Source organism: Rhinoderma darwinii, unplaced genomic scaffold, assembly GCF_050947455.1.
Source record: "Rhinoderma darwinii isolate aRhiDar2 unplaced genomic scaffold, aRhiDar2.hap1 Scaffold_563, whole genome shotgun sequence".
Lineage (NCBI taxonomy): Eukaryota > Metazoa > Chordata > Amphibia > Anura > Rhinodermatidae > Rhinoderma > Rhinoderma darwinii.
This window is the reverse complement of record NW_027464115.1, coordinates 201,248-225,478: the sequence shown is the minus strand read 5'-3', so window position 1 is coordinate 225,478 and position 24,231 is coordinate 201,248. Positions and strand designations below refer to the sequence as shown.

The following is a 24,231-nucleotide window of genomic DNA, read 5'->3' as shown; positions in this document are numbered from 1 at the left end:
TGGTGGTGGGGCTGTACGGTATATTATATGGTGGTGGCGCTGTACGGTATATTATATGGTGGTGGCGCTGTACGGTATATTATATGGTGGTGGGGGCGCTGTACGGTATATTATATGGTGGTGGCGCTGTACGGTATATTATATGGTGGTGGCGCTGTACGGTATATTATATGGTGGTGGCGCTGTACGGTATATTATATGGTGGTGGGGCTGTGCGGTATATTATATGGTGGTGGTGCTGTACGGTATATTATATGGTGGTGGTGGCGCTGTACGGTATATTATATGGTGGTGGTGGTGCTGTACGGTATATTATATGGTGGTGGCGCTGTACGGTATATTATATGGTGGTGGGGCTGTGCGGTATATTATATGGCGGTGGGGCTGTACGGTATATTATATGGTGGTGGCGCTGTACGGTATATTATATGGTGGTGGCGCTGTACGGTATATTATATGGTGGTGGTGCTGTACGGTATATTATATGGTGGTGGTGCTGTACGGTATATTATATGGTGGTGGTGGCGCTGTACGGTATATTATATGGCGGTGGCGCTGTACGGTATATTATATGGTGGTGGGGCTGTGCGGTATATTATATGGTGGTGGCGGCGCTGTACGGTATATTATATGGTGGTGGGGCTGTACGGTATATTATATGGTGGTGGTGGCGCTGTACGGTATATTATATGGTGGTGGCGGCGCTGTACGGTATATTATATGGTGGCGGCGCTGTACGGTATATTATATGGTGGTGGGGCTGTACGGTATATTATATGGTGGTGGCGCTGTACGGTATATTATATGGCGGTGGCGCTGTACGGTATATTATATGGTGGTGGCGCTGTACGGTATATTATATGGTGGCGGCGCTGTACGGTATATTATATGGTGGTGGGGCTGTGCGGTATATTATATGGTGGTGGCGCTGTACGGTATATTATATGGTGGTGGCGCTGTACGGTATATTATATGGTGGTGGCGCTGTACAGTATATTATTTAGGTGACTATATGGGGGTGTTGTTCATCCATGGGTTGGCGCTATTATTTGCTCACATAAACAATGCAGAAGTTTGATCAGCACATTCCAACAAAATGAAAGAAAATGTGATACGGGAGCAGGACCGCCCGTCACCGCAAATATACAGCACGCAAGAAAATGGCGACCGCGCAGCGCGGACACTAATGCCACCGAAGCCACTAAATGTAAATAAATGTGTCACTGCTGAATCTACTTACAATAGGGAGGTTCTTAGTGCACATTTTGATCAAATTGTGTGAGCCCACCTGCCACGACAAGGCGACCTCTGAGGTGGGAACCTACGCTGCACAGATACCCAAAACTGGGACTAAGCCTACATATATATCTGGGGATGGTAGGAACCGGCATTAAACTAATCTGCAAGTAGGTTTATGGTTAATGCATATTTCTTTATATTTAATGGTGTTTGCAGTGTGCTCTCGCCGTCCTCTAGTGCGCTGCCGCCGCCGTCCTCCTCTGGCGCGCTGCCGCCGCCGTACTCATCTAGTGCGCTGCTGCCGTCCTCCTCTAGTGCGCGGTCGTCGCCGCCGTTCTCTACTGTGCTGTTATCTGCTCACCATACTGTATTGCGCTCATTAATAGCCACTCCGTGGTATAGTTATTTGTACATTTTTATGCCACTACACCTTAATGGGGGGCAGCAGAAGGTGCGGCACAGGTTATAGTTACAAGTTCGGCCCCTGCCACCCCCTCCCCGTGTCCTCACTGTATTTGTTGTTGTCTCCAGATCTGGCAGTTTGGGGAGTGGGTGGACGTGGTGATCGACGACCGGCTGCCGGTGAAGGACGGAGAGTTGGTTTTTGTTCACTCTGCCGAGTGCTCCGAGTTCTGGAGTGCGCTGCTGGAGAAAGCCTATGCCAAGTGAGTAACCCCAATGTCGCCCACTGAGGCAGCAAGTCACCCAAAGTCTGCGAATGTTCACACAAAACTGCTACGTATTGGGTAGAGAAAGCTGAACATCGGGTGCCGAAATGTTTACATACAACTGTACGGTGTAATATTCTAACCATGTATACAGGACGGTTCTGATGCTTGGATTCTTGCACGCTTGGATTCTTGCACGCTTGGATTCTTGCACGCTTGGATTCTTGCACGCTTGGATTCTTGCACGCTTGGATTCTTGCACGCTTGGATTCTTGCACGCTTGGATTCTTGCACGCTTGGATTCTTGCACGCTTGGATTCTTGCACGCTTGGATTCTTGCACGCTTGGATTCTTGCACGCTTGGATTCTTGCACGCTTGGATTCTTGCACGCTTGGATTCTTGCACGCTTGGATTCTTGCACGCTTGGATTCTTGCACGCTTGGATTCTTGCACGCTTGGATTCTTGCACGCTTGGATTCTTGCACGCTTGGATTCTTGCACGCTTGGATTCTTGCACGCTTGGATTCTTGCACGCTTGGATTCTTGCACGCTTGGATTCTTGCACGCTTGGATTCTTGCACGCTTGGATTCTTGCACGCTTGGATTCTTGCACGCTTGGATTCTTGCACGCTCGGATTCTTGCACGCTCGGATTCTTGCACTCTCAGTGATGGTGAGATCACCTGTTATTCCACTGCACGTAGTTACATCTGTTTGAGAGTAACCCTGTTTGTTCCCCTCTCCAGACTGAACGGTTCTTATGAGGCCCTTTCTGGAGGTAGCACCACGGAAGGGTTTGAAGACTTCACTGGTGGCGTTGCCACGATGTACGAACTGCGAAAACCCCCGCGAGACCTGGACAAAATAATCAGACGAGCACTGGAGCGGGGGTCCCTGCTGGGCTGCTCCATAGATGTAAGAAAAGCTGCTCATCCTCAGTCCTGGCAATTCTTCTAGAACATTCACTTATGGGATAGTTTCTATATTTCGCAGTTTGCTATTGTCTTCTGTTACCTGATGGCATAATAATGACTCTTACTTACGTTATAACTCCATCTATTCAGAAAAATCTCCTCCCCACAAACTCACTGAAAAGGATCTCCCAGATGTCTGTAGTTAGTAGAGAACACTAGAGCTGTGACTCTGGATAATAGAATATGGTTTCCTTGTAAGGTCACCAGGGTAATGGGTAATATTTTAACACTGGTCTTTCCTAACGTTAGACCACATCCCATGTCTATGGGTAGAAATGCCCTCTGGACCTGTGCTCACATACGCTCCCCAGAATAAGCTGTCTCTTTTCCTATTTGTTATTGGGCTCTGTGCAGCCCCCATGGCGGTCCCTGATAGTTTAGGAGGATTGTTTCTAATGAGTTTTCTTTTTTTAGATAACTAATTCCTTTGACATGGAAGCTGTTACCTTCAAGAAGTTGGTGAAGGGCCATGCCTATTCTGTAACGGCCCTCAAAGAGGTGGGGACAACGATGAGGACTCTCTAAGAGCCAACAAACGCTGGAGCTTGTAATAGTTTTCTAAAAAGTGCATTAGATATGAGGACCTCCTTTCTCATCTCTACTAACAGGTAAATTACCGAGGTCAGGTGGAGAAGCTCATCCGTGTTCGTAATCCTTGGGGCCAGGTGGAATGGACGGGAGCCTGGAGTGATAAGTAAGAGAACTGATCTGTGTGTATTTGGGCAATGTTCTGTTGGGACTTCACTATGACTGTTGATGACCCAATTCCTGGTGACCACGTTACTTCTCCTGGATGTCCTGTTTGGGTCTTCAGGCTTCTGAATGGCGTTTTCATGATTTCTGTGACTGTCTCCATCCTTGTGCTGTTCTTCCCCTTCCCCCTCCCAGAATATGATCGAGCTGCAGTCCACTCACTTGTGCGGAAGCTTTGACTTGATATAGTTGAGGATAGAGTTGTTGGGGTCTCATTTTTTCATCGATCGGCTTTGTAGAGCAACATATGGCTCTCCAGCTGTTGTGAAACTACTACTCCTGGGGCTGTCCGGGCATGCTGGAAGTTGTAGTTTCACAACCGCCGGAGAGCCTCCGGTTGGATGCAGAGAGCGACGCTTGTCATCTTTCTTCTTCAGCTCTTCTGAATGGAACGAGGTTGATCCGTCTGAGCGGGAAGACCTGTGTCTGAAGATGGAAGACGGGGAGTTCTGGTGAGGGATTAGAAAATGTTCCTTATTTTTCGTTGTTGTCTTTATTGTAATCTTTGGTCTTTTTATGACCTGTTCTTGTCGTGCGTCGGTCATGGATGGTGGTTACAGAAGCAGAAGATCTACTGAGACCCCTGCCCACCTCGCTTGGGCCAGGACATTGGAGATTTGCTAGTATCCGATACCTGACAACAACCCCTATGTTATGCCCCATAGTCAGCCGTCTTTAGGGTGTTCCTCTCTGCTGTTCCTCAGGATGTCCTTCCAAGAATTCCTGCGGCAGTTTTCACGGCTGGAGGTCTGTAATCTTACACCAGATGCACTCGGCAAAGATGATCTCAGCAAGTGGCACACGACAATGTATGACGGGACCTGGCGGAGGGGGAGCACCGCTGGGGGGTGCAGGAACAATCCCGGTAAGAGGAGCCGGATGGTCTGTGATTTGCCACGGCTTTCTATAGGGATGGCACCGGGTACTCACCATGCCCTGTCTGTGATTGCAGCCACTTTCTGGATCAACCCTCAGTTTAAGGTCACACTTCTGGAGGAGGATGACGACCCAGAAGATAATGAACTCGCCTGCAGCTTCCTGGTGGCGCTCATGCAGAAGAACCGGAGGCGAGAGCGGAAGGTTGGCGGAGACATGCACACCATCGGCTTTGCTGTGTACGAGGTGAGGTCTTAGGCTACAGATTAACAGGGTTTTATCATAAAAGTTCTCATTACTGGAGTCCGGGGCTAAATCTGGCCCGTTCCCTGGATCGGGGGTCTCGTGTTCAGATATTACCACGTCCTCTATTGTCCTTTAGTGAGGAGGAATCCTGTCGGAAGGTTTTGTGTTTGGTTTTCACCACGTGACTCCATAGCCTCTTTCTTCTCGTTCCCTTTAGGTCCCTGATGAGGTACGTGCAGCACATATGGAGTAGGGAGCGTGGCAAGTACAATGATGAGTGGTGTAGTTGGACGTATGTTGGGGGTTCAGGATAATGGATAATACATAAAGGTGTCCCACCAGGGCTCATGTCTGAACGAAGTGCCTTCAATAGGTCTGGAGCGGTAAGTTGGTCAGGGCAGTCTGGCACCTGGAAAGATGGGTTGGTAAGGGTTAATACCTGGATTAGTAGATTAGCACCTCAATAGATGCATCTGGTCTAGTTTGTCACCAGGAAACATGGGTCTGGTTGGGGTGGGCGCCTGGAAACATGGGTTGGGGTTGGCGTCTGGAGGCATGGGTTGGCGTCGGCGTTTGGAGGCATGGGTCGGCGTCTGGAGGCATGGGTCGGGTTGGAGTTGGCGTCTGGAGGCATGGGTTGGCGTCTGGAGGCATGGGTTGGCGTCTGGAGGCATGGGTCGGCGTCTGGAGGCATGGGTCGGCGTCTGGAGGCATGGGTCGGCGTCTGGAGGCATGGGTCGGCGTCTGGAGGCATGGGTCGGGTTGGAGTTGGCGTCTGGAGGCATGGGTCGGCGTCTGGAGGCATGGGTCGGCGTCTGGAGGCATGGGTCGGCGTCTGGAGGCATGGGTTGGAGTTGGCATCTGGAGGCATGGGTTGGAGTTGGCGTCTGGAGGCATGGGTTGGCGTCTGGAGGCATGGGTCGGCGTCTGGAGGCATGGGTCGGCGTTTGGAGGCATGGGTCGGGTTGGAGTTGGCGTCTGGAGGCATGGGTCGGCGTCTGGAGGCATGGGTCGGCGTCTGGAGGCATGGGTCGGCGTCTGGAGGCATGGGTCGGCGTCTGGAGGCATGGGTTGGAGTTGGCATCTGGAGGCATGGGTTGGAGTTGGCGTCTTGAGGCATGGGTCGGGTCGGCGCTTAGAGATATGGGTCCGCATGACAAGTGGTTATGGTTGGCATACAGAGAGGGAGGTTTTGTTCTAGATTAGTGGCTGGGGTTGGCACTTGGGTTGGCAGGTCTCGTTGGCACTGAGGGTGGTGTGAGTGATTATTGCTGTCAGACTCTTGGTCTCCTCTTCTCCCGCGCCCGGGTCCCCCTCCCCTCTGAGCGGTTTATCGTATATTTGCTGCTTTTAGATTTCCACAATGAGTTGTTGTAACGCGTTTCTTTCCCGCAGTTTAAGGGCTGCCAGAACGTCCACCTTAAGAAGGATTTCTTCCTGCGGCACCAATCCTGCGCCCGCTCCGAAACCTTCATAAATCTGCGGGAAGTGAGCACCCAGATCCGCCTGCCCCCCGGGGAGTATATCGTCGTCCCATCCACCTTCGACGCCCACAAGGAGGGAGACTTCGTGCTGAGAGTCTTCACTGAAAAACAGTCCGAGACCGAGTAAGTGGGAGGAGCCAGTCATAGTAAGGGCGGAGTCTAATGTAAACCCATATAATATGTGCAGCTCCTAAATATACACAAGTGATAATAGCCTTACCCTGCCCCCGCACCAGGGGGTTTATTTCTCATCTTCACCCTGTCCCCACATATAATTTATATAGGATATTTTATACACTGATCACATCCAGAGCTGCACTCACAGTTCATGCCTTATACTCCGGTTACTTCCAGAGCTGCACTCACAGTTCATGCCTTATACTCCAGTCACATCTGGAGAGCACACTCACAGTTCATGCCTCAAGTCACATCCAGAGCTGTAGTCCGCATTCTGCTTATGGCTTGCTGGAATCTCTGTGTTTCCATCCTTCTCGGCTTTTTCCGTGATTTGTTATTGATCTGTAGTATCTGGGTGGTGTCAGGGGTTGGGGCGCCGGGTGTTGTGTTGGGGTGTCTGGGACGTTGGGTGTCGGGGTGCAGCTTCTCCTCTGATCTCTGTCTCCTCCTCAGGGAGTTGGATGATGAGGTGTCTGCGGATCTTCCTGATCAGGTAGGTCGTGGACCGTCATTCATCGCGCTACGTGTCGCTTCTATATAAAGATTACTGACGTTCAGGCCCCATAACAGGATCATGTGACTATAAATGACCCCGATCCCTGGTGTGACCTCCCTCCCCGGGGCCCAGCGCTGAGACACCCAGGGGCCAATTTCACCAACTACGAAGAAAGAAGATGCAGCTCAGCCCCATCCCCCACCTCTGGATCCCAATAACGGGTGTGACTGTATCTATGAGAATGGGGAGGGGGAATATCCAGAGCCTGTTAATAAGGTGTTCTCATAAAGGGGGGTCCCGGCCCCTCGATGTATGACAGAGACCACCATGCTGGGGAATTGCAGCGGATCTCCGGTAACCTCCTGAGACCACCCCTATAATTCATGTGTCTTGAGACGTTCAACTTTCTAATATACTTTGTGTATCAATTCCTCACCATCCTTAATATCTCTGCTTGCTGTTGGTGAATTAGAACATTCTTATTTACATCCAGCAGCTGAAAACCTGTCCTGACCTTGTCCTTACAGCCCCGCCCCTGCACCTCTGACAGCCCCGCCCCTGCACCTCTGACAGCCCCGCCCCTGCACCTCTGACAGCCCCGCCCCTGCACCTCTGACAGCCCCGCCCCTGCACCTCTGACAGCCCCGCCCCTGCACCTCTGACAGCCCCGCCCCTGCACCTCTGACAGCCCCGCCCCTGCACCTCTGACAGCCCCGCCCCAGCACCTCTGACAGCCCCGCCCCAGCACCTCTGACAGCCCCGCCCCAGCACCTCTGACAGCCCCGCCCCAGCACCTCTGACAGCCCCGCCCCAGCACCTCTGACAGCCCCGCCCCAGCACCTCTGACAGCCCCGCCCCAGCACCTCTGACAGCCCCGCCCCAGCACCTCTGACAGCCCCGCCCCAGCACCTCTGACAGCCCCGCCCCAGCACCTCTGACAGCCCCGCCCCAGCACCTCATAACCACTCTGCCATTTCTTCTCAGGAGGAGATTTCTGAGGATGACGTTGACGATTCCTTTAAGAACATGTTTCGGCAGCTGGCTGGAGATGTGAGTGGGGGGAGGGGCTTATGTTGCTGCCGGTTGAGTCTGGAGGGTGATTTACATACAGTGATTGTTTGCCTGCTCTTCCCTGTACTTGTATATGGCTGTTGTGGTTTTTTCCTATGGTAAATGATTGTGACTTTTTGTCGTTTTGTAACATATGACGATACATTTGTATTCCAGGACCTGGAGATCAGCGTCTTCGAGCTGCGGACCATCCTTAACAGAGTGGTGACAAGACGTGAGTGACCTGTGGTTCCCCAAACAGTGCTGCTAAATCCTTTCATATACTCCAGTCACATCCAGAGCTGCAGTCACTATTCTGCTGATACATCGTGTGAAATACTCCACTCAGATCCAGAGCTGCAGTCACTATTCTGCTGATACATCGTGTGAAATACTCCAGTCACAGCCAGAGCTGCAGTCTCTATTCTGCGGAGTTCAGTTTTTTTCTGGCTGCCGCTTGCCTTCTCCCAGCACTTTGCAGACTGACACATTCCTAAACTAGAGCTCCCATAAGGCATTGCACTTGGCTGTATTGCGTGCCTGGTGTTATCCCTACATCTCTCACAATGCATTACAGCAGATCATGCTCCATACAGACACTGAACCAGCAGGCCCTGGAGTCAGAGAACCCAACAGCGTTGTGACTGCAGCTCTGGATGTGTAACTCCGAATCAGTATTTGCAGAGCTGCACGGCACGAGATGGAGCTTTGTTGAGGATCATGGATGAGGGTGACGGGCGATGGATGAGGGTGACGGGCGATGGATGAGGGTGACGGGCGATGGATGAGGGTGACGGGCGATGGATGAGGGTGACGGGCGATGGATGAGGGTGACGGGCGATGGATGAGGGTGACGGGCGATGGATGAGGGTGACGGGCGATGGATGAGGGTGACGGGCGATGGATGAGGGTGACGGGCGATGGATGAGGGTGACGGGCGATGGATGAGGGTGACGGGCGATGGATGAGGGTGACGGGCGATGGATGAGGGTGACGGGCGATGGATGAGGGTGACGGGCGATGGATGAGGGTGACGGGCGATGGATGAGGGTGACGGGCGATGGATGAGGGTGACGGGCGATGGATGAGGGTGACGGGCGATGGATGAGGGTGACGGGCGATGGATGAGGGTGACGGGCGATGGATGAGGGTGACGGGCGATGGATGAGGGTGACGGGCGATGGATGAGGGTGACGGGCGATGGATGAGGGTGACGGGCGATGGATGAGGGTGACGGGCGATGGATGAGGGTGACGGGCGATGGGCGACGGATGAGGATGACTGGCGATGGTGACGCATATAGATGACGGATGATGGGTGACTGATGCGGGTGATGGATATGGATGATGGGTACGGATGCGGGTGATAGGTGCGGGTGATGGGTACGGATGCGGGTGACGGGCGATGGGTGACGGACGATGGGCGATGGGTGACGGATGCGGGTGACGGGCGATGGGTGACGGATGCGGGTGACGGGCGATGGGTGACGGATGCGGGTGACGGGCGATGGGTGACGGACGATGGGCGATGGGTGACGGATGCGGGTGACGGGCGATGGGTGACGGATGCGGGTGATTAGAGGTGGAGCTGATCTTCGGTCTTATTTGTATTTCTCCTATTAGACAAGGATCTGAAGACGGACGGGTTCAGCATGGAGGCCTGCCGGCAGATGGTCAACCTCATGGACGTATCCTTCAATAATGTCTCGTGATGGACGGGCCTGGGGATTGTGTCTTAGGTTTACTGCTTCATTCCATCATGGCCGCCCGTGCTCCCCCATATAAAGAAGGTTTATGTCACTGCAACTTCTCTGCTGCGTATAACGACCTCCACGTCCCCTCAAACCTGCGCAGCTCGGGCTTATATACTAGATATTTCTAATATAATGGACAGATACAATATATAACATCTATCCGTCATATTACAGCCATCTATTCTATTACGTGTGCTGCTGACAGCCGCCACTAGAGGGAGCTGCCCAATAAGTGATTATACTTTATGCACTGATATAAAATGTCTGTAGAGAGCTCCCCCTAGTGGCCACTGCTGGACAATGTCGTTATTGAGCTCCATCGTTGAGTAAAGTGAAGTCTGTGCTGTTTATTGGGGGACGGGGGGGCATTTTTCTGGCAGGAGATTTTCGGAGCCCGAATATCTTTGTTTAATGTGATTGCCTGGGCTACGGGTCCCATCATTAAATTAAAGTTGAAAGAGGACGACCGTGACGAGTGCCATGTGATCTCGTGAATAGATCAGACCGGATTCCTGCACTATTGCTGTAGCACCGCTGTACAGGGACATTACTGCCTGAAGAAAGCAGCCGGGCAGACCAAACGTACACAACGATGGCCTCCGGGATGTCCCGAGCCGTCAGTCACCCGTCCAGTGGCATCTCACCCGTCAGTCACCCGTCTTGTGGCGTCTCACCCGTCTTGTGGCGTCTCACCCGTCTTGTGGCGTCTCACCCGTCTTGTGGCGTCTCACCCGTCTTGTGGCGTCTCACCCGTCTTGTGGCGTCTCACCCGTCCAGTGGCGTCTCACCCGTCCGTTTCCCGTCTAGTGGGGTCTCACCCGTCTTGTGGCGTCTCACCCGTCAGTCACCCGTCTTGTGTGATCTCTGGATTACCAGGTATAAAACTTACCTGGTCTGAATCTATTAGATTATCCGCTACCATAGAAAGTCTTCTCGCCAAGAGTCCATGGAGAACAGCGGCGCCGGGCACATGATGAAGAGTCGTGGTGTCGTGAATGGACTGTGCACCCGCCACCGCTATACAAATCCATGAAAATCTCCTAATCCGCGTCATGTATATTAGCGGGTGCATCACATGCTGCAGGGGCTACACTGATCATCATTTTTGGTCCCGGCATGGCCCCTTTAAGAACGCTGCGCACCGGCTATAACGTAAACAGAACTCGCTTGTAACTTGTAGATTTATAATATTACATCAAAGATGGAGGAGAAGAGAGACGAGCGGACGCCACGTGATCATTTATCCAGCCACTACTCCGACCTCGTTCCCCGGTCCCTCTGACGTAATATTTATGGAGTTGGACTCCCGGACTCCTGTCCGGACTCTCTTATTCCCCGGTCTCTCTGATGTGGTGATATTTATGGTGTTGGACTCCGGGACTCCTGTCAGGACGCTCTTATTCCCCGGTCTCTCTGATGTGACGATATTTATGGTGTTGGACTCCTGTCCGGACGCTCTTATTCCACGGTCCCTCTGATGTGGTGATATTTATGGTGTTGGACTCCCGGACTCTTGTCAGAACGCTCTTATTCCCCGGTCTCTCTGATGTGACGATATTTATGGTGTTGGACTCTTCTCTAGACGCTCTTATTCTCCGGTCCCTCTGATGTGGTGATATTTATGGTGTTGGACTCCGGGACTCCTGTCCGGACGCTCTTATTCCCCGGTCCCACTGATGTGGTGATATTTATGGTGTTGGACTCCCGGACTCCTGTCCGGACGCTCTTATTCCCCGGTCCCTCTGACATGATGATATTTATGGTGTTGGACTCCTGTCCGGACGCTCTTATTCCCCGGTCTCTCTGATGTGGTGATATTTATGGTGTTGGACTCCGGGACTCCTGTCCGGACGCTCTTATTCCCCGGTCCCTCAGACGTGATGATGTTTATGGTGTTGGACTCCGGGACTCCTGTCAGGACGCTCTTATTCCCCGGTCCCTCAGACGTGATGATATTTATGGTGTTGGACTCCGGGACTCCTGTCAGGACGCTCTTATTCCCCGGTCTCTCTGACGTGATGATATTTATGGTGTTGGACTCCTGTCCGGACGCTCTTATTCCCCGGTCCCTCTGACGTGACGATATTTATGGTGTTGGACTCTTGTCCGGACGCTCTTATTCCCCGGTCCCTCTGACGTGATGATATTTATGGAGTTGGACTCTTGTCCGGACGCTCTTATTCCCCGGTCCCTCTGACGTGATGATATTTATGGAGTTGGACTCCTGTCCGGACGCTCTTATTCCCCGGTCCCTCTGACGTGATGATATTTATGGTGTTGGACTCTTGTCCGGACGCTCTTATTCCCCGGTCCCTCTGATGTGGTGATATTTATGGTGTTGGACTCCCGGACTCCTGTCAGGACCCTCTTATTCTCAGTGTCTTTCTCCCTCACCTGTCGTTACCTCACACTTTCCCGCCTTTTTCTAACTCCACCCCATAAAGGAGCCGCACCAATCACCTTGACCAGTGCGGTCACCTGATCTGTGCACTAATAAAGGTTTCAATGGGAACTCCCCTTACTGCAGAGAGGCCACTGTATTACATTGGTTGCTAGGGAAACTCAGCCCCGCCCATCCGATTATACTACTACCTGGGGGGTGACCAGGAAACACCCCTCACTGCTGGCAGTGGTGTGTATGGGGCTGTCCCCTTCTGTAGGGGGCCCCGTCCCCCTCTGTCGATGGCCCTGATAAATGTCGCAGTGTCGTGGACCTCGTGTTTTCTAGAGGCCCCCCATAACTTGACCGCCCTATACTCCCAGCACCTCGTTATTTCCTGCCCCTCCCCCGTATTCGTGGTTTTTTTCTTTAACGCAGTCGCTCACAGAAGGACGGCAGCGGGAAGCTCGGGATTGTGGAGTTCCAGATCCTGTGGAACAAAATCCGGATCTGGCTGGTGAGTAGCGGGGGAGGGGTCGCTCATGAGGCCGCGCGCTCCAGCTGTTGCTTAACTACAACTCCCAGCATGCAATGTTCACCGGCTGGAGAGCGATACAGAAACCCCTGCGCTGGTTTGGTGCGGTTGTTGCTGCGTCCTGTAATGTGGGGGATGGGACCGCTGTCAGCGCTGGACGTTGCGGGGAGATGCCGCAGCTTCACTTCTCCGGAGACGCAGGGCACAAGCTGCGGGTTTACATGCAAGTTTTTTGTGATGATTTATTTTTTTATTTTTTTTTGAAGGCCGTGTTCACACAGTGCAGATTTACTGCAGATTTTAAATGTATCTATTAAGCCAGAAACAGAATCTAAACAGAAGAAATATATAAAGGAAGATCTGATCGGTCTCCTCTCCTGAATCACATTCTGGCTAAGAAAAAAAAATCTGCACTGTGTGAACAAGGGCTTAAAGGGGTTATCCCACCACATCAACTTATCACCGCTCCAGCTCTGCTATGTCTCACCGGCGCTCAGTACTGTCCACACTATTCCATGTATTACTCCTGTTCCTGCCTCTACACCGCTCCAGCTCTGCTATGTCTCACCGGCGCTCAGTACTATCCACACTATTCCATGTATTACTCCTGTTCCCACCTCTACACCGCTCCAGCTCTGCTATGTCTCACCGGCGCTCAGTACTATCCACACTATTCCATGTATTACTCCTGTTCCCACCTCTACACCGCTCCAGCTCTGCTATGTCTCACCGGCGCTCAGTACTGTACACACTATTCCATGTATTACTCCTGTTCCTGCCTCTACACCGCTCCAGCTCTGCTATGTCTCACCGGCGCTCAGTACTGTCCGCACTATTCCATGTATTACTCCTGTTCCCACCTCTACACCGCTCCAGCTCTGCTATGTCTCACCGGCGCTCAGTACTGTACACACTATTCCATGTATTACTCCTGTTCCTGCCTCTACACCGCTCCAGCTCTGCTATGTCTCACCGGCGCTCAGTACTATCCACACTATTCCATGTATTACTCCTGTTCCCACCTCTACACCGCTCCAGCTCTGCTATGTCTCACCGGCGCTCAGTACTGTACACACTATTCCATGTATTACTCCTGTTCCTGCCTCTACACCGCTCCAGCTCTGCTATGTCTCACCGGCGCTCAGTACTGTGCACACTATTCCATGTATTACTCCTGTTCCTGCCTCTACACCGCTCCAGCTCTGCTATGTCTCACCAGCGCTCAGTACTGTACACACTATTCCATGTATTACTCCTGTTCCCACCTCTACACCGCTCCAGCTCTGCTATGTCTCACCAGCGCTCAGTACTGTCCACACTATTCCATGTATTACTCCTGTTCCCACCTCTACACCGCTCCAGCTCTGCTATGTCTCACCGGCGCTCAGTACTGTCCACACTATTCCATGTATTACTCCTGTTCCCACCTCTACACCGCTCCAGCTCTGCTATGTCTCACCGGCGCTCAGTACTGTGCACACTATTCCATGTATTACTCCTGTTCCCACCTCTACACCGCTCCAGCTCTGCTATGTCTCACCAGCGCTCAGTACTGTACACACTATTCCATGTATTACTCCTGTTCACACCGCTCCAGCTCTGCTATGTCTCACCGGCGCTCAGTACTGTCCACACTATTCCATGTATTACTCCTGTTCCTGCCTCTACACCGCTCCAGCTCTGCTATGTCTCACCGGCGCTCAGTACTGTACACACTATTCCATGTATTACTCCTGTTCCCGCCTCTACACCGCTCCAGCTCTGCTATGTCTCACCGGCGCTCAGTACTGTACACACTATTCCATGTATTACTCCTGTTCCCACCTCTACACCGCTCCAGCTCTGCTATGTCTCACCGGCGCTCAGTACTGTCCACACTATTCCATGTATTACTCCTGTTCCCACCTCTACACCGCTCCAGCTCTGCTATGTCTCACCGGCGCTCAGTACTGTACACACTATTCCATGTATTACTCCTGTTCCTGCCTCTACACCGCTCCAGCTCTGCTATGTCTCACCGGCGCTCAGTACTGTACACACTATTCCATGTATTACTCCTGTTCCTGCCTCTACACCGCTCCAGCTCTGCTATGTCTCACCGGCGCTCAGTACTGTACACACTATTCCATGTATTACTCCTGTTCCTGCCTCTACACCGCTCCAGCTCTGCTATGTCTCACCGGCGCTCAGTACTGTACACACTATTCCATGTATTACTCCTGTTCACACCTCTACACCGCTCCAGCACTGCTATGTCTCACCGGCGCTCAGTACTGTCCACACTATTCCATGTATTACTCCTGTTCCTGCCTCTACACCGCTCCAGCTCTGCTATGTCTCACCAGCGCTCAGTACTGTCCACACTATTCCATGTATTACTCCTGTTCCTGCCTCTACACCGCTCCAGCTCTGCTCTGTCTCACCGGCGCTCAGTACTGTCCACACTATTCCATTTATTACTCCTGTTCCCACCTCTACACCGCTCCAGCTCTGCTATGTCTCACCGGCGCTCAGTACTGTACACACTATTCCATGTATTACTCCTGTTCCCACCTCTACACCGCTCCAGCTCTGCTATGTCTCACCGGCGCTCAGTACTGTGCACACTATTCCATGTATTACTCCTGTTCCCACCTCTACACCGCTCCAGCTCTGCTATGTCTCACCAGCGCTCAGTACTGTACACACTATTCCATGTATTACTCCTGTTCCTGCCTCTACACCGCTCCAGCTCTGCTATGTCTCACCAGCGCTCAGTACTGTACACACTATTCCATGTATTACTCCTGTTCCCACCTCTACACCGCTCCAGCTCTGCTATGTCTCACCGGCGCTCAGTACTGTACACACTATTCCATGTATTACTCCTGTTCACACCGCTCCAGCTCTGCTATGTCTCACCGGCGCTCAGTACTGTCCACACTATTCCATGTATTACTCCTGTTCCCACCTCTACACCGCTCCAGCTCTGCTATGTCTCACCGGCGCTCAGTACTGTACACACTATTCCATGTATTACTCCTGTTCCCACCTCTACACCGCTCCAGCACTGCTATGTCTCACCGGCGCTCAGTACTGTCCGCACTATTCCATGTATTACTCCTGTTCCCGCCTCTACTCCGCTCCAGCTCTGCTATGTCTCACCGGCGCTCAGTACTGTGCACACTATTCCATGTATTACTCCTGTTCCTGCCTCTACACCGCTCCAGCTCTGCTATGTCTCACCGGCGCTCAGTACTGTACACACTATTCCATGTATTACTCCTGTTCACACCGCTCCAGCTCTGCTATGTCTCACCGGCGCTCAGTACTGTACACACTATTCCATGTATTACTCCTGTTCCCACCTCTACACCGCTCCAGCTCTGCTATGTCTCACCAGCGCTCAGTACTATCCACACTATTCCATGTATTACTCCTGTTCCCACCTCTACACCGCTCCAGCTCTGCTATGTCTCACCAGCGCTCAGTACTGTACACACTATTCCATGTATTACTCCTGTTCCTGCCTCTACACCGCTCCAGCTCTGCTATGTCTCACCGGCGCTCAGTACTATCCACACTATTCCATGTATTACTCCTGTTCCCACCTCTACACCGCTCCAGCTCTGCTATGTCTCACCAGCGCTCAGTACTGTACACACTATTCCATGTATTACTCCTGTTCCTGCCTCTACACCGCTCCAGCTCTGCTATGTCTCACCGGCGCTCAGTACTGTGCACACTATTCCATGTATTACTCCTGTTCCTGCCTCTACACCGCTCCAGCTCTGCTATGTCTCACCAGCGCTCAGTACTGTACACACTATTCCATGTATTACTCCTGTTCCCACCTCTACACCGCTCCAGCTCTGCTATGTCTCACCAGCGCTCAGTACTGTCCACACTATTCCATGTATTACTCCTGTTCCCACCTCTACACCGCTCCAGCTCTGCTATGTCTCACCAGCGCTCAGTACTGTCCACACTATTCCATGTATTACTCCTGTTCACACCGCTCCAGCTCTGCTATGTCTCACCGGCGCTCAGTACTGTACACACTATTCCATGTATTACTCCTGTTCCCACCTCTACACCGCTCCAGCTCTGCTATGTCTCTGCAGCGCTCAGTACTGTACACACTATTCCATGTATTACTCCTGTTCCTGCCTCTACACCGCTCCAGCTCTGCTATGTCTCACCGGCGCTCAGTACTGTCCACACTATTCCATGTATTACTCCTGTTCCTGCCTCTACTCCGCTCCAGCTCTGCTCTGTCTCACCGGCGCTCAGTACTGTCCACACTATTCCATGTATTACTCCTGTTCCCACCTCTACACCGCTCCAGCTCTGCTATGTCTCACCGGCGCTCAGTACTGTACACACTATTCCATGTATTACTCCTGTTCCCACCTCTACACCGCACCAGCTCTGCTATGTCTCACCGGCGCTCAGTACTATCCACACTATTCCATGTATTACTCCTGTTCACACCGCTCCAGCTCTGCTATGTCTCACCGGCGCTCAGTACTGTACACACTATTCCATGTATTACTCCTGTTCCCACCTCTACACCGCTCCAGCTCTGCTATGTCTCTGCAGCGCTCAGTACTGTACACACTATTCCATGTATTACTCCTGTTCCTGCCTCTACACCGCTCCAGCTCTGCTATGTCTCACCGGCGCTCAGTACTGTGCACACTATTCCATGTATTACTCCTGTTCCTGCCTCTACACCGCTCCAGCTCTGCTATGTCTCACCTGCGCTCAGTACTGTACACACTATTCCATGTATTACTCCTGTTCCCACCTCTACACCGCACCAGCTCTGCTCTGTCTCACCGGCGCTCAGTACTGTCCACACTATTCCATGTATTACTCCTGTTCCCACCTCTACACCGCTCCAGCACTGCTATGTCTCACCGGCGCTCAGTACTGTCCACACTATTCCATGTATTACTCCTGTTCCCACCTCTACACCGCTCCAGCACTGCTATGTCTCACCGGCGCTCAGTACTGTCCGCACTATTCCATGTATTACTCCTGTTCCCGCCTCTACACCGCTCCAGCTCTGCTATGTCTCACCGGCGCTCAGTACTGTACACACTATTCCATGTATTACTCCTGTTCCCACCTCTACACCGCTCCAGCTCTGCTATGTCTCACCGGCGCTCAGTACTGTACACACTATTCCATGTATTACTCCTGTTCCCACCTCTACACCGCTCCAGCTCTGCTATGTCTCACCGGCGCTCAGTACTGTGCACACTATTCCATGTATTACTCCTGTTCCTGCCTCTACACCGCTCCAGCTCTGCTATGTCTCACCGGCGCTCAGTACTGTACACACTATTCCATGTATTACTCCTGTTCCTGCCTCTACACCGCTCCAGCTCTGCTATGTCTCACCGGCGCTCAGTACTGTCCACACTATTCCATGTATTACTCCTGTTCCCACCTCTACACCGCTCCAGCTCTGCTATGTCTCACCGGCGCTCAGTACTGTACACACTATTCCATGTATTACTCCTGTTCCCACCTCTACACCGCTCCAGCTCTGCTATGTCTCTCCAGCGCTCAGTACTGTCCACACTATTCCATGTATTACTCCTGTTCCCACCTCTACACCGCTCCAGCTCTGCTATGTCTCACCGGCGCTCAGTACTGTCCACACTATTCCATGTATTACTCCTGTTCCCACCTCTACACCGCTCCAGCTCTGCTATGTCTCACCGGCGCTCAGTACTGTACACACTATTCCATGTATTACTCCTGTTCCCACCTCTACACCGCTCCAGCACTGCTATGTCTCACCGGCGCTCAGTACTGTCCGCACTATTCCATGTATTACTCCTGTTCCCGCCTCTACACCGCTCCAGCTCTGCTATGTCTCACCGGCGCTCAGTACTGTACACACTATTCCATGTATTACTCCTGTTCCTGCCTCTACACCGCTCCAGCTCTGCTATGTCTCACCGGCGCTCAGTACTGTGCACACTATTCCATGTATTACTCCTGTTCCTGCCTCTACACCGCTCCAGCTCTGCTATGTCTCACCTGCGCTCAGTACTGTACACACTATTCCATGTATTACTCCTGTTCCCACCTCTACACCGCTCCAGCTCTGCTATGTCTCACCGGCGCTCAGTACTGTACACACTATTCCATGTATTACTCCTGTTCCCACCTCTACACCGCTCCAGCTCTGCTATGTCTCACCGGCGCTCAGTACTGTACACACTATTCCATGTATTACTCCTGTTCCTGCCTCTACACCGCTCCAGCACTGCTATGTCTCACCGGCGCTCAGTACTGTACACACTATTCCATGTATTACTCCTGTTCCTGCCTCTACACCGCTCCAGCTCTGCTATGTCTCACCGGCGCTCAGTACTGTACACACTATTCCATGTATTACTCCTGTTCCCACCTCTACACCGCTCCAGCTCTGCTATGTCTCACCGGCGCTCAGTACTGTACACACTATTCCATGTGCGATCTGACTAGTGACATATGAAGAGGTTTCACTTTGTCCTCGTGGTCCGTCTTGGCCCCTTGGACGCATTCCCGGCCTTGGCAGCAGCCGCCTGACACTGTTCGCCCCGCGTTTCGCTTTCTCGCTGTAGCTACGCGGGAAGATACGAGCAGCTCTGACTTTCTGATCCTCACGTGGTTGTTGGTGCTGTTAATGTAACGGAACCTCTGCTGTTTCTGTTTGCGGTTGTATTTGGTGTCTCGTAGTTTTATATACTGAGGAGTGGTCTGCGGACGGGTGCAGCTCTCATCTCGGGGGTCACTGGGGGACCACCCTGTACTTGCTGCTGGGTAATATCTGTTTTCTATTAGGGGCTCTTCAGGGAGCACGACCTGGACAAGTCCGGAACGATGAGCTCATATGAACTGCGTATGGCCCTGGAGAGCGCAGGTGAGGTGGAGCTGCAGGTGGAGTATTGTGAGGTGGAGCTGCAGGTAGAGTATTGTGAGGTGGGGGCTGCAGGTGGAGTATTGTGAGGTGGAGCTGCAGGTGGAGTATTGTGAGGTGGAGCTGCAGGTGGAGTATTGTGAGGTGGAGCTGCAGGTGGAGTATTGTGAGGTGGAGCTGCAGGTGGAGTATTGTGAGGTGGAGCTGCAGGTGGAGTATTGTGAGGTGGAGCTGCAGGTGGAGTATTGTGAGGTGGAGCTGCAGGTGGAGTATTGTGAGGTGGAGCTGCAGGTGGAGTATTGTGAGGTGGAGCTGCAGGTGGAGTATTGTGAGGTGGGGGCTGCAGGTGGAGTATTGTGAGGTGGAGCTGCAGGTGGAGTATTGTGAGGTGGAGCTGCAGGTGGAGTATTGTGAGGTGGAGCTGCAGGTGGAGTATTGTGAGGTGGAGCTGCAGGTGGAGTATTGTGAGGTGGAGCTGCACGTGGAGTATTGTGAGGTGGAGCTGCAGGTGGAGTATTGTGAGGTGGAGCTGCAGGTGGAGTATTGTGAGGTGGAGCTGCAGGTGGAGTATTGTGAGGTGGAGCTGCAGGTGGAGTATTGTGAGGTGGAGCTGCAGGTGGAGTATTGTGAGGTGGAGCTGCAGGTGGAGTATTGTGAGGTGGAGCTGCAGGTGGAGTATTGTGAGGTGGAGCTGCAGGTGGAGTATTGTGAGGTGGAGCTGCAGGTGGAGTATTGTGAGGTGGAGCTGCAGGTGGAGTATTGTGAGGTGGAGCTGCAGGTGGAGTATTGTGAGGTGGAGCTGCAGGTGGAGTATTGTGAGGTGGAGCTGCAGGTGGAGTATTGTGAGGTGGAGCTGCAGGTGGAGTATTGTGAGGTGGAGCTGCAGGTGGAGTATTGTGAGGTGGGGGCTGCAGGTGGAGTATTGTGAGGTGGATCTGCAGGTGGAGTATTGTGAGGTGGATCTGCAGGTGGAGTATTGTGAGGTGGATCTGCAGGTGGAGTATTGTGAGGTGGAGCTGCAGGTGGAGTATTGTGAGGTGGAGCTGCAGGTGGAGTATTGTGAGGTGGAGCTGCAGGTGGAGTATTGTGAGGTGGAGCTGCAGGTGGAGTATTGTGAGGTGGAGCTGCAGGTGGAGTATTGTGAGGTGGAGCTGCAGGTGGAGTATTGTGAGGTGGAGCTGCAGGTGGAGTATTGTGAGGTGGAGCTGCAGGTGGAGTATTGTGAGGTGGGGGCTGCAGGTGGAGTATTGTGAGGTGGGGGCTGCAGGTGGAGTATTGTGAGGTGGAGCTGCAGGTGGAGTATTGTGAGGTGGAGCTGCAGGTGGAGTATTGTGAGGTGGGGGCTGCAGGTGGAGTATTGTGAGGTGAAGCTTCAGGTGGAGTATTGTGAGGTGGAGCTGCAGGTGGAGTATTGTGAGGTGGAGCTGCAGGTGGAGTATTGTGAGGTGGAGCTGCAGGTGGAGTATTGTGAGGTGGAGCTGCAGGTAGAGTATTGTGAGGTGGAGCTGCAGGTGACGGGGAGCTGCAGGTGGAGTATTGTGAGGTGGGGGCTGCAGGTGGAGTATTGTGAGGTGGGGGCTGCAGGTGGAGTATTGTGAGGTGGAGCTGCAGGTGAGGGGGAGCTGCAGGTGGAGTATTGTGAGGTGGGGGCTGCAGGTGGAGTATTGTCGGGCGGGGGCTGCAGGTGGAGTATTGTCGGGCGGGGGCTGCAGGTGGAGTATTGTCGGGCGGGGGCTGCAGGTGGAGTATTGTCGGGCGGGGGCTGCAGGTGGAGTATTGTCGGGCGGGGGCTGCATGTGGAGTATTGTCGGGCGGGGGCTGCAGGTGGAGTATTGTCGGGCGGGGGCTGCAGGTGGAGTATTGTCGGGCGGGGGCTGCAGGTGGAGTATTGTCGGGCGGGGGCTGCAGGTGGAGTATTGTCGGGCGGGGGCTGCAGGTGGAGTATTGTCGGGCGGGGGCTGCAGGTGGAGTATTGTCGGGCGGGGGCTGCAGGTGGAGTATTGTCGGGCGGGGGCTGCAGGTGGAGTATTGTCGGGCGGGGGCTGCAGGTGGAGTGTTGTCGGGCGGGGGCTGCAGGTGGAGTGACTGAATGTTGTCTCCCCCAGGGTTCAGGCTGAATAATAAGATCATGCAGGTGTTGGTCGCTCGTTACGCTGATGACCTGGGAATCGATTTTGACAACTTTGTGTGCTGCCTGGTGAAGCTGGAGGCCATGTTCAGTGAGTATCACGCCATCTACAGACCGCCGGTCATCCTGTCACTGCCCATCTACAGACCGCCGGTCATCCTGTCACTGCCCCATCTACAGACCGCCGGTCATCATGTCACTGCCCCATATACAGACCGCCGGTCATCGTGTCACTGCCCCATATACAGACCGCCGGTCATCCTGTCACTGCCCATCTACAGACCGCCGGTCATCGTGTCACTGCCCCATCTACAGACCGCCGGTCATCCTGTCACTGCCCCATCTACAGACCGCCGGTCATCCTGTCACTGCCCCATCTACAGACCGCCGGTCATCCTGTCACTGCCCCATCTACAGACCGCCGGTCATCATGTCACTGCCCCATCTACAGACCGCCGGTCATCCTGTCACTGCCCCATCTACAGACCGCCGGTCATCGTGTCACTGCCCCATCTACAGACCGCCGGTCATCGTGTCACTGCCCCATCTACAGACCGCCGGTCATCGTGTCACTGCCCCATCTACAGACCGCCGGTCATCGTGTCACTGCCCCATCTACAGACCGCCGGTCATCGTGTCACTGCCCCATCTACAGACCGCCGGTCATCGTGTCACTGCCCCATCTACAGACCGCCGGTCATCGTGTCGCTGCCCCATCTACAGACCGCCGGTCATCGTGTCGCTGCCCCATCTACAGACCGCCGGTCATCGTGTCGCTGCCCCATCTACAGACCGCCGGTCATCGTGTCACTGCCCCATCTACAGACCGCCGGTCATCCTGTCGCTGCCCATCTACAGACCGCCGGTCATCGTGTCACTGCCCCATCTACAGACCGCCGGTCATCGTGTCACTGCCCCATCTACAGACCGCCGGTCATCGTGTCACTGCCCCATCTACAGACCGCCGGTCATCGTGTCACTGCCCCATCTACAGACCGCCGGTCATCGTGTCACTGCCCCATCTACAGACCGCCGGTCATCGTGTCACTGCCCCATCTACAGACCGCCGGTCATCGTGTCACTGCCCCATCTACAGACCGCCGGTCATCGTGTCGCTGCCCCATCTACAGACCGCCGGTCATCGTGTCGCTGCCCCATCTACAGACCGCCGGTCATCGTGTCGCTGCCCCATCTACAGACCGCCGGTCATCGTGTCACTGCCCCATCTACAGACCGCCGGTCATCCTGTCGCTGCCCATCTACAGACCGCCGGTCATCGTGTCACTGCCCCATCTACAGACCGCCGGTCATCCTGTCACTGCCCCATCTACAGGCCGCCGGTCATCCTGTCACTGCCACATGTGACATCCTCACCCTCCATTTATTTTTCAGGGTTCTTTAAGGGCATTGACCCTGAGGGCAGCGGCGCAGCAGAGATGAATCTGGGAGAGGTGAGTACAAGTCTCCAGTTATGGGGGCACTCTCCTCCTGATCTGGGTTTTTATATTACTCAGATGATGGGGGGTGGACGGTTCTTCTTACATCCCCCGGCCTGTGACTGTATACACTATATACTCAGCGCTAGTAAATCTGGATCATTGTAATGCCAAGGGCAACAGAAATAACGTAACGGATGATGGGAGTCCCAGGCGCTGGGTTGTTCCACTTTTAACCCTTTTCTGTCTCTTCCCTTGCAGTGGTTGACGCTGACCATGTGTGGGTAGATCTGACCCCCGGGCTCCTGACACTCCACTGTGCCCGCTCTCACTAACCTCATCCTATAGGGGACATAATCACTAGGACAGAACACGAAGACGCTGCATCACATGACGAGACGAAAAACGTTCTCATCGCACTGCAACCAAACCCCCAGAACCAGCCAATCGGAGCCCTGCTTCCTGACATGAGGGGCTCTCCGGTGCCTTGTAGATCAGTCATACAATCATTGTCGGGTGTCTGGCCCCTCCCACTGCGATGGATCCCCAGAAGCTGCTTATCCCTGAACCCCCATATTAGCATTTTATAAGTGTATAGGATTGGGCCGTATAACAGGCTGACACCTCTGGAGACCCCTGAATCATCATTCTGTACTGAGGCCCCCCCCCCCCCCCCCGGTGAAGGGCTTAATATATAAGACCGGTGGAGGTGTCTGACCTGGTGGGGGCGCCGATTATTGCTGGAACGTGGAGATTGTTAGAGCATGTTAATAAAAAACTGAAAAGAGAATTTTCCTGCTTATTTGTACTCGCAAGGACTCCCAAAATGTCACCTGAATCCACAAAACGGAAAGATTAGCGCAGTTTCGGGGGTTCTTTCTTGTAATTAAAATGGTGTCCAGTTAATTTAAATTCTGATATACATCACCCAAGTTATATTGACTCTAGGAGGTCCTATAGATGGTGGTGGATGACTGGCAGGTCCTATAGATGGTGGTGGATGACTGGCAGGTCCTATAGGTGGTGGATGACTATGGGAGGTCCTATAGATGGTGGTGGATGACTGGCAGGTCCTATAGATGGTGGTGGATGACTGGCAGGTCCTATAGGTGGTGGATGACTATGGGAGGTCCTA

At 53.2% G+C, this 24,231-nt stretch overlaps 1 protein-coding gene across 1 annotated transcript; it reads left to right on the top strand.

Moving 5' to 3' along the window:
* Positions 1-1,374: 1,374 nt before the first annotated feature.
* On the top strand, positions 1,375-23,886 carry LOC142723860 (calpain-1 catalytic subunit-like). Its single transcript, XM_075848948.1, has 20 exons — positions 1,375-1,406; positions 1,456-1,606; positions 1,771-1,904; positions 2,654-2,822; positions 3,296-3,379; positions 3,490-3,575; positions 4,012-4,086; positions 4,339-4,499; positions 4,587-4,756; positions 4,974-4,985; positions 6,152-6,363; positions 6,871-6,910; positions 7,898-7,963; positions 8,141-8,198; positions 9,586-9,650; positions 12,545-12,613; positions 19,457-19,535; positions 21,638-21,751; positions 23,053-23,111; positions 23,358-23,886. The coding sequence occupies exons 1-20, from the start codon at positions 1,375-1,377 to the stop codon at positions 23,382-23,384; spliced, it is 1,863 nt and encodes a 620-aa protein (XP_075705063.1). The 3' UTR covers positions 23,385-23,886.
* Positions 23,887-24,231: the final 345 nt, after the last annotated feature.